The 11,046-nt window shown below is 43.2% G+C and overlaps 1 protein-coding gene across 1 annotated transcript in view; it reads right to left on the reverse strand.

Moving 5' to 3' along the window:
* Window positions 1–7,654: 7,654 nt before the first annotated feature.
* The window catches only part of LOC135096021 (EH domain-binding protein 1-like), a 21,199-nt gene continuing 17,807 nt past the window's right edge, over window positions 7,655–11,046 (reverse strand). The window contains 1 exon segment of the mRNA XM_063997203.1: window positions 7,655–7,877. Within this exon segment, the coding sequence (XP_063853273.1) occupies window positions 7,777–7,877 (101 nt within the window). The 3' untranslated portion in view covers window positions 7,655–7,776.

Here is an 11,046-nt window from a genome sequence, read left to right on the forward strand (position 1 = left end):
GGCATAGGAACCCTGGGGAACTGCATCGTTTTAGGAGAATGGTGTGCAAATGAAAAACGGCTTGAGTCGACAAATGGTGACATGTTTGCAATCTTGGGGGTGTTTGGCGCGGATTCAGAGTCTATCAGGGGGATGTCCAGGTCCTCCAGGTCAAAGAAGGACTCATTGAGGTCAGGGGTCATGCTGGGGTCACGTGGAGGGGAGAGGGGTTTCTGCAGAGCCAAGGAGAAGAAGGGACCTCTTGATTTAGACGCTATGAAATCTTGCCAGTGTCTCTCCTGTGCCCTCATGACCCGGCTAGGGGGTGACCTGGCCATCTGTGACCTTGGATGGCTTGTGGATGACCTGGCCTGGCTTGTGGGTGACCTCGCCTTGCTTGTGGGTGACCCGGCTTCTGGCGTGACCTCGTTTTTTGGTGATCCAGTTTGTGACCTGGCTTCAGACTTGACCTGGCTTGTGGGTGACCTGGCTTGTGGTGTGACCTCGCTTTTCGGTGACCCGGCTTGTGACCTGACCTTTGTCCCACTTTTTGGTGACCTGTGTTGGCCTGTAGGTGGCCTCCCTTGACCTGGCTTGACATGGCTTGACCTGACCTCATTTCTTGGTGACTTGGTTTCTGGTATGATCTGACTCGACCTTGGCTGAGTCTTTGGTGACCTGGCTTGTGACCTGGCTTGTGACCTGGCTTGACCTGACGCGACCTGGCTTATTCTGGGCTGACATTTTGGTGACCTGGACTTTCCTTGGCTTGTGAGTGGTACAGCTTGTGACCTGGCTTGGCTTTCTGGTGACCTTGACTGACCTGACGTGACCTGGGGTGTCTTGGGGTGGCACTGGCTTGTGGGTGAGCTGGCTAAGGTGACAGGGTATTCTTGTACTGTGGCACTGTGTAAAGATTCAGTGCCAATTGAAATAATGGCACTATTTTGGCACTCATGCAAAGACACACCTTCCTGAACCTTCTCTACGTCAAAAGTGCCAATTTCAGACAGTGCCACGTAAACAAACACCTCTTCTATCGTGGCACTGTGTAAAGATTCAGTGCCAATTGAAATAATGGCACTATTTTGGCACTCAGTAGAATTATGGTCATTTAAATCTTCCTTCACCTTTATTTCCTCTTCAAAAGTGTATGTTTGTATCACTGGTATATTTTCTTCGTTCTTCTTCTTCTTCTTCTTGTGATTCTTTGGTTCTAAATTTTCTTCTTCCTCCTCCTCCTCTTCTTCCTTCCTCTCCTCTTCGTCTTTTCCAATCCTGTTCTTCTTTTCTTTCTCATTTTCTTCCTTCTCCTCTTCCTCCTTTATGATTTCTTCTTTCTCCTCTTCCTCCTCCTCCTCTTCCTTCTTTCCTTCCTTCTCCTTCTCTTCCTCCTTTACAAATCCTTCTATCTCCTTCTCTTCCTTCTTTCTTTCCAAATTTTCTTCTTTCTCCTCCTCTTCCTTCTTTCTTTCCTTCCTCTCCTCTTCCTCTTTTAAAATTTTTTCTATCTTCTCTTCCTCCTTTCCTTCCTTAGTCTTCTCTTCCTTCTCCTCCTCCTCCTCCTCCTTCTTCTCTCTTTCATTTCCCTTCATGTCTTCCTCCTCCTCCTCCTCCTCCTCTTCTTCCCATTCCTCTTCTTCCCATTCCTCTTCTCTACAACATAGACACACCTCCTCCTCCTCCTCCTCCTCCTCCTCCTCCTTTTCCTCTTCCTCCTCCTCGTCTTCTTCAGGAGAGTGTATTACTATAAGAGGAGGAGGAAGAAGAGGAGGAGGAAGGAGGAGAAGGGAAGGAGAAGACTTAAGAATTGCATCTATATCTTCTTCCTCTTCTTCCTTCTTCTCTTCTTCTTCTTCTTCTTGTTTGTCTTTTGCTTCTGTTTCTCTTTCTGGCTGATTTTTCTCTCTTTCTCCTAATTCTTCATTTTTTTCTAATTTTCCTTCAATTTTCGGCAATTTCTCTCCTATTTTCGGCAATTTTTCAATTTCCGGCAATTTTCCTTCTGTTTCCGGCAATTTATCTTCAATTACCGGCGATTTTTCTTCTTTTTCTGGCAATTCTATTTTTCCTGGTTTTTCTTCTATTTCTGGCAAATTTTCTTCAGTTTTTCCTTCAATTTCTGGCAATTTCTCTTCTATTTCCGGCAATTTTCCTTCAGTTTCCGGCAAATTTTCTTCTATTTCTGGCAATTTTTCTATTTCTGTCAAATTTTCTTCAGTTTTTCCTAATTTTCCTTCAATTTCCGGCAATTTCTCTCCTATTTCCGGCAATTTATCTTCACTTTCCGGCAATTTCTCTTCAACTTCTGGCATCTCTCTTTCCGGCAATTTTCCCTCTGTTTCCGGCAATTTTGTCTCCATTTCCGGCAATTTTCTCTCCATTTCTGGCAATTTTCTCTCTATTTCCGGCAATTTTCCTTCCACCTCCGTAGTATTTTCCATATTTCCAGGAACAAGATCATCTTTTCCAGTGGCGTTTTCAAATTCCAGACTTATTTTCGAGTTTTCCCAATTTCCAGAGACAACATCCGGAATTCCAGGGCAAGTGTCAAGCTCCAGCAGACTTACATTGCAGTTTCCAGGGACAAAATACAAGTTTCCAGTTTTTTCCTCATTGTTTCCAGAATCACCAAGGATGTCCAGATTTCCAGGTGCTTCAAATCCCAGAAGGTTTATTTCCCTCGCGTTCTCAGAGTCCAGGAAATTTTCTTTAGTATTTCCAGGGTCAATCTTTCGGTTTCTTGTAGTATCCCCTGATTCCAGACTTATTTTCCAGCTTTCAGAGTTTCCAGGGACAAAATCAATTCTATCTGCACCGTTTTCTATTTCCAGGAGATTAATTTCTACGTTTTCTATGCTTCCAGGTGCAATATTCACGTTTTCTGTTCCGTTTTCTATTTCCAGGAGATTAATTTGTACGTTTTCTATGCTTCCAGGTGCAATATTCACGTTTTCTGTTCCGTTTTCTATTTCCTGGAGATTAATTTCTACGTTTTCTATGCTTCCAGGTGCAATATTCACGTTTTCTGTTCCGTTTTCTATTTCCAGGAGATTAATTTCTACGTTTTCTATGCTTCCAGGTGCAATATTCACGTTTTCTGTTCCGTTTTCTAATTCCAGGAGATTAATTTGTACGTTTTCTATGCTTCCAGGTGCAATATTCACGTTTTCTGTTCCGTTTTCTAATTCCAGGAGATTAATTTCTACGTTTTCTATGCTTCCAGGTGCAATATTCACGTTTTCTGTTCCGTTTTCTAATTCCAGGAGATTAATTTGTACGTTTTCTATGCTTCCAGGTGTAATATTCACGTTTTCTGTTCCGTTTTCTATTTCCAGGAGATTAATTTCTACGTTTTCTACGCTTCCAGGTGCAATATTCACGTTTTCTGTTCCGTTTTCTATTTCCAGGAGATTAATTTGTACGTTTTCTATGTTTCCAGGTGCAATATTCACGTTTTCTGTTGCATTTTCTAGTTCCAGATTAATTTGTACGTTTTCTTTATTTCCAGGTGCTATATTCACGTTTTCTGTTCCGTTTTCTAATTCCAGGAGATTAATTTGTACGTTTTCTATGCTTCCAGGTGCAATATCCACGTTTTCTGTTCCGTTTTCTATTTCCAGGAGATTAATTTCTACGTTTTCTATGCTTCCAGGTGCAATATTCACGTTTTCTGTTCCGTTTTCTAATTCCAGGAGATTAATTTCTACGTTCTCGTTATTTCCAGGGGCTAAATCACCTTTATTTGTAGTGTTTTCAAATTCTAGATCTTGTTGCGGTTTTTCTGCAGTGTTCAGATTTTCCAGTAGATTTCCTTCAGAATTTCCAGACATAACACCCACTTTTTCCATTGGTGTTTCAAGTTCCAGTAGATTTTCCACAGAACTTCCAAAAATGTCCGAAATTTCTTCAGATTTTCCAGAAACATGCAGAATTTCCGGTAGATTCCCTTCAGATTTTCCAGAAACATTCAGACTTTCCGGTAGATTCCCTTCAGATTTTCCAGAAACATTCAGACTTTCCGGTAAATTCCCTTCAGATTTTCCAGAAACATTTAGACTTTCCTGTAGATTCCCTTCAGATTTTCCAGAAACATTCAGACTTTCCGGTAGATTCCCTTCAGATTTTCCAGAAACCTCAACATTTTCCAGACTTCCAGCACTGTCCAGCCTTTCTAAAGACACACACACCTGCGGACTAACCACAGTACACACCTGTAATTCACACACGTGGGTGCCTGCTACTGCTGCTGCTACTGCTGTGGTAGTGGTGGTGGTGGTGCAGGTGGAGGAGGACAAGGAGGAGGAGGAGGAGGAAACAGAAGTAACAGTAGAAGATATACAAGTCTTCCCATTTGCAGAGGAAGAGGAAGACGAAGAAGAGGAAGAGGAAGAGGAGGAGGATAAATAATTCTCTTTCCTCCCTATATAAACAGAGGAAGACAAGGAGGAGGAGGCGGAGGAAGACAAGCAACTCTCCTTCCTTCCTTCTACATAAACAGAGGAAGACGAAGAGGAGGAGGAGGAGGAGGAGAACAAAGAAGAGGAGGAAGAGGGAGCAGAATGAACAAGACAACACACACAACACTCAGACGCAACACAAGACTCCCTCGCCTCAACAAACCACACAGGAAACACAGCATCCTTCACCTCCAAGGCCAGATCCTTCACCCCCTCCCACAGGACACCCCTGCAGGACTCCACAGAAGAGCAACAGAGCCTCGAAGTCCTATCCGGCTTAGCAACATCTACAAAACGCTTATAGTCTATCTCATATCGGCAGAGGGCATACTCAAAATCATGTCTTACGGCCGGTAGGACCTCGTAGGAGTCAAGGGGATCCTGCAGGACTCTAGCAGGTGCAGTCCTCAGGCTCTGGTGTCTGGTGAAGGACCCGTACATAGAATTATCGCCTGGTAAGTTAAGTTTGAAAATTCTGTCGAAACGCATCGGTTTTTCCACGACCTCCTCTGCGGGTCCTTCAGTTTGCAGGATTCCTAGGCGTCCTATTTCATTCTGTGAGTCTTTCAGTGGTGAGTGAGTAGCTAAATCCTTCAGTACCTCCTTCAGACCACCACCATCACCGCCACTACCCCCACCAACTGATATCCTTTGTGTAGGATTCCTAGGGGGATCCTGCAGTGGTAGCAAGTCCTTCTGGGGGTTCTGGGATGATGTGACCACTCCTACACTCCTCCCTGCATCCTTCAAGCCACAGGACGTCATGGCATCCTTCTCAAGACAGACACCTGATATCTTTTCAACAGGACTCTTGTTTTGAGTATCCTGCAAAAGTGGCAAGCCCTTCTGCGGGTCCTGGGATGGTGTCAGACTTCCTACAGCCTCCCGCGCATCCTTTAAGCCACAGGACTCCGGGATATCCTGCCTAGAATGAACACAACATGCCTTCTCCTTTCCAGAGATAGAGTAAGAGATCCTTTCAGTGGGAATCCTGTTTCTAGCATCCTGCAGAGTCCTATCACCCCCAAACAACATGGAGTCGTAGTAAAGGTCCTTCTGCCTCAGCTCCTCAATAATCCTGCCGAAGGGGTCCTCCTCAGCCTCAAAGGAGAAGGATATCTCGTCCTCTTCCTCGTATCCAAAGGGCGTGACACTTGCGTATACCTTAAACTCATCCGACTCAAAATCCTGCACCTCGTCAGCGAAGGATACCGTCTTGGAATCCTTGCCGAGCCATACTGAGTCATATACCCGCCCTGTAGGACTCCTGGTAGGACCCCCTGTAGGATATCCCCTGTTTTCTTTCCTCAGTGAGCGATGTGGTGGTTTCGGGGACTCATCGAAGGACACCCAGCGTTTCCGGGCGTCCTTCACTTGTGTGGGGGTTGTAGGACGTCTGGTGGGGTCCTGCAGGTGGGGTATTGAAGGATGCACCTCTCCTGTTTGTGTGTTGCTTGTAGATGTGTTTGTTTTGGTGTTTTTTGAGGTGTTTTCTAAATGTTTTGGTGTGTTTTGGTGATTTGTGCTGCTTTCTTCCTCTCTTCCTCCTCCTCCTCCTCCTCCTCCTCCTCTCTTCTGTGTGTCTTCCATCCTTCCTTCTGTCTGTTTTGATGTGTTTGGCTGTGTTTGTTTGTTCGTTTCTTCTTTCTCGTTCTCTCTATTTCTGTTTTCTTCCTCTCCTCCTCCTCCTCTTCCTTCTCTCTCTCCTGTTTCATTTTGTCTTCCTTCTTCTCCTCCTCTTTTCTCTTCTCTTCTTCCATCTTCTGCTCTTCCTCCTCCTCCTATTCTTCTCTCTTCTTCTTTGTTTATCACATCACTTATTCCCTCTTCCTCTCTTCCTCCTCCTCTTCTTTCTATCTCTACATCTCTTCCTCCTCCTTCTATCTTTTCTATCCCTTCATCTCCTCCTCCTCCTCCTCTTCTTCCTTCTGTCTCTTCCTCCTCATGTATGTCTGTACGTGTGTCATGGCTGTTTTCAATACCATGTGCGTTCGTGTGCGTGTGTGCGTCTGTTATACCCACAATGCACTCGCCCCAGTCCACTTTCTCAAACTTTGCCCAGGGGGAGGGGGTGAAGTCCCAGGGGAGGGTGTGGGGGTGCCCTGGGGTGAAACCGGAGTGTTCTGGGGTAAAATCGAGGTGATCTAGGGTATTATTAGGGTTTTTCAGGGTAGTCATGTCCCCTGGGGTAGTCATGTCCCCTGTGGTACGTGAAGCTTCCACAGATGTCTGGTCTAGGGTATCTGAGGCGTCCCCTGGGGCAGTTTTTGGGTCCCCTGTTGCATTAGAGACCCCTGAGATGGCTGTGCTGTGCCTAGGACTTGCTGTAACTCCTCCTGTGGTAACTAAGGAGTCCCCTGGGGGTGGAGACGGCCCAGGGGTGGTACCGTCCATGTTCTGGGGGTATTTTAAAGACTCCCCTTTCAGTATCTCCGTTTTCTGTGGGAGTTTTGATGAGTTCCCATGTTCTTTGAGGTCCTGTTTTTCATTATCTTCATTTTTTGAGTGTGTTTGTTTCGCTGGCAGATGTTTTTTGCCGCTTGTTTTTTCCCGTTCCTGTTGTTTTAAAGTTTCCTGTTTCCCCGACCCCTGTTTAACCGATTCCCGTTTTCTGGCGTCCGTTTTCTTTGATTCTTGTTGTTTTAAGCCTTCCTGTTTACCCGATTCCCGTTTTCTGGCGTCCGTTTTCTTTGATTCTTGTTGTTTTAAGCCTTCCTGTTTACCAGATTCCCGTTTTCTGGCGTCCGTTTTCTTTGATTCCTGTTGTTTTAAGCCTTCCTGTCTAGCGACTTGTGTTTTTTCCGCCTCTTCTGTCAAATCCTCCTGTTTTTCCGAGCCTTTCTGTTTTGTCAAGTCCGTTTTCCTTAACTTCTGTTTCCCTGTTTCCTGTTTTTCCATCCCTCTCTTTGCCAAGTCCCGTTTTTTAAATTCCTGTTTATTTGAGTCTCCCTTTAATGAGTCCATTTTCTCAGATTCCTTGTTCGTTTTGGTGTTTTTTCTCAGTCTCTCCTTGAAATTAGAAAACGTGGAGTGTTTGGTGGAGTGCTTGGTGGACTCTCTGGTGGTGTCCTGGCTGGTGGACTTCCTCTGTGGCATTGTCTGACTTTTAAAACCCAAAAGCTTATTATCATGTCCCTTCTTCTTAGTTACCGTTGAAAAGCTCTCTCGTTTTCTTTCCCTTGGACTCGCGCTTGGGTCCCTCTCGTCCAGACGCGTGTAGTTAACCCTCGTTTTCTTTGCCGACTCCGCCCTATCCTCCGTTTTCTGTTCGTCCATGGGTGGCTTAAGTAAACTGACATCCCTGTTTTTCTGATCAATTTTTCGTTTTATCTCAATGTTAAGGGACATCGAGGTCTTTCTTGAGGGCGCCCCAGGGTCCTGTGTGGCCTGGGGGGGCCTGGGGGTGCTCCTGTGGCCCTGAGGAGTGGCTGGGGTGGGCTACAGTAAGGGGGGGAAGATGATATGTAAAGGAAAACCAGTAGTCTGACATGTTTTCTAAAGTGACTGTTTTCAAAGGCTGTAGTGGAGGTTACTGGGGTTCTCAAGGGTGCTTTTGTGGGTCCAGTTGTAGTTTAATAAGTGTTCTATACGTTGAAAATGTGTCGTGGGAGTTACGTAGGATTTTAAGGGTGTTTTTTGTGGTTCTAGTGGTAGTTTAATGGGTGTTTTATATGTTTAAATGATTGTAATGTCATTTTTTGTGGTTCTAGTGGAAGTTTAATGGGTGTTTTATATGTTTAAATGGTTGTAATGTCATTATTTGTGGTTCTATTGATAATTGGTGAGTTTAATACGAATTTTGCACTCTTAACAAGCTGTAGTGGGAGTTATTGGGTTTTCAAGGGGGTTTTCAAGGTTGTAGTGGAAGTTACTAGGGTTTTCAAGGATGTTTTCAAGATTCTAGGGGAAGTTACTGGGGTTTTTAAGGGTATTTTCAAGGTTCTAGTGGAAGATATTGGGGTTTTTAAGGGTGTTTTCAAGGTTCTATGGGAAGATATTGGGGTTTTTAAGGGTGTTTTCAAGGTTCTAGGGGAGATATTGGGGTTTTTAAGGGTGTTTTCAAGGTTCTAGGGGAGATATTGGGGTTTTCAAGGGTGTTTTCAAGGTTCTAGTGGAAGATCTTGGGGTTTTCAAGAGTGTTTTCAAGGTTCTAGTGGAGATATTGGGGTTTTTAAGGATGTTTTCAAGGTTCTAGTGGAGATATTGGGGTTTTTAAGGGTGTTTTCAAGGTTCTAGGGAATATATTGGGGTTTTTAAGGGTGTTTTCAAGGTTCTATGGGAAGATATTGGGGTTTTTAAGGGTGTTTTCAAGGTTCTAGTGGAAGATATTGGGGTTTTTAAGGGTGTTTTCAAGGTTCTATGGGAAGATATTGGGGTTTTTAAGGGTGTTTTCAAGGTTCTAGTGGAAGATATTGGGGTTTTTAAGGGTGTTTTCAAGGTTCTAGTGGAAGAAATTGTGGTTTTCAAGGGTGTTTTCAAGGTTCTAGTGGAAGATATTGGGGTTTTCAAGGGTGTTTTCAAGGTTCTAGTGGAAGATATTGCAGTTTTTAAGGGTGTTTTCAAGGTTCTAGTGGAAGATATTGGGGTTTTCAAGGGTGTTTTCAAGGTTCTAGTGGAAGATATTGGGGTTTTCAAGGGTGTTTTCAAGGTTCTAGTGGAAGATATTGGGGTTTTTAAGGGTGTTTTCAAGGTTCTATGGGAAGATATTGGGGTTTTTAAGGGTGTTTTCAAGGTTCTAGTGGAAGATATTGGGGTTTTTAAGGGTGTTTTCAAGGTTCTATGGGAAGATATTGGGGTTTTCAAGGGTGTTTTCAAGATTCTAGTGGAAGATCTTGGGGTTTTCAAGAGTGTTTTCAAAGTTCTAGTGGAGATAATGGGGTTTTTAAGGGTGTTTTCAAGGTTCTAGGGGAGATATTGGGGTTTTTAAGGGTGTTTTCAAGGTTCTAGTGGAAGATATTGGGGTTTTTAAGGGTGTTTTCAAGGTTCTATGGGAAAATATTGGGGTTCTTAAGGGTGTTTTCAAGGTTCTAGTGGAAGATATTGGGGTTTTTAAGGGTGTTTTCAAGGTTCTATGGGAAGATATTGGGGTTTTTAAGGGTGTTTTCAAGGTTCTAGTGGAAGATATTGGGGTTCTTAAGGGTGTTTTCAAGGTTCTAGGGGAAGATATTGGGGTTTTTAAGGGTGTTTTCAAGGTTCTATGGGAAGATATTGGGGTTTTCAAGGGTGTTTTCAAGGTTCTAGGGGAGATATTGGGATTTATAAGGGTGTTTTCAAGGTTCTAGTGGAAGATATTGGGGTTTTTAAGGGTGTTTCCAAGGTTCTAGTGGAGATATTGGGGTTTTTAAGGGTGTTTTCAAGGTTCTAGGGAAGATATTGGGGTTTTTAAGGGTGTTTTCAAGGTTCTAGGGGAGATATTGGGGTTTTTAAGGGTGTTTTCAAGGTTCTAGTGGAAGAAATTGTGGTTTTCAAGGGTGTTTTCAAGGTTCTAGGGGAGATATTGGGGTTCTTAAGGGTGTTTTCAAGGTTCTAGTGGAAGAAATTGTGGTTTTCAAGGGTGTTTTCAAGGTTTTAGGGGAGATATTGGGGTTTTTAAGGGTGTTTTCAAGGTTCTAGGGAAGATATTGGGGTTTTTAAGGGTGTTTTCAAGGTTCTAGGGGAGATATTGGGGTTTTTAAGGGTGTTTTCAAGGTTCTAGTGGAAGATATTGGGGTTTTTAAGGATGTTTTCAAGGTTCTAGTGGAAGTTCTTGGGGTTTTTAAGGATGTTTTCAAGGTTCTAGGGAAGATATTGGGGTTTTCAAGGGTGTTTTCAAGGTTCTAGTGGAAGAAATTGTGGTTTTCAAGGGTGTTTTCAAGGTTCTAGTGGAAGATATTGGGGTTTTCTAGGGTGTTTTCAAGGTTCTATGGGAAGATATTGGAGTTTTCAAGTGTTTTTTGTGGTTCCAGTGATAGTTTAACAATATTTCAACGCCAGCTGGACAAACACACAGCCTTGAGAACCCAGCTATTTATGTGTGTGGCCTTTGAAAACTGTCTGGCTGGAAAAAAATATTATCCGAACCAACACAAACGATACAAAAGTGAATAGCAATAACAATAACAATAACAATAACAATAATAACAATAATAATAATGGTGATAAAATTTAGTGAAGGAAGGAAGGAAGAGAGGAAGGAAAGAAGGAAATGAAGGAATGATGAATTTGATGCGAAAATGGAAAATTGAAGAGAGAAAATGCTGATAATTAAGCATCATAATAATAATAATAATAATAATAATAATAATAATAATAATAATAATAATAATAATAATAATCATGCAAACACGAGCATGTAGCATTAAAATAATTACACACACACACACACACACACACACACACACACACACACACACACACACACACACACACACACACACACACACACATCAGCTTTCATAATACATACACACATACATACATACATACATACATACATACAGGCAGGCAGGGAAGGAGGCAGGCAGGCAGGCAGGCAAACAGACAGACAGACAGGGTTGGGGTAGGGGGGGAAGGGAGGGAGGGAGGGTGATCAATAATAATAATAATAATAATAATAATAATAATAATA

The sequence above is a fragment of the Scylla paramamosain genome, unplaced genomic scaffold (genome assembly GCF_035594125.1).
Source record: "Scylla paramamosain isolate STU-SP2022 unplaced genomic scaffold, ASM3559412v1 Contig2, whole genome shotgun sequence".
NCBI lineage: Eukaryota > Metazoa > Arthropoda > Malacostraca > Decapoda > Portunidae > Scylla > Scylla paramamosain.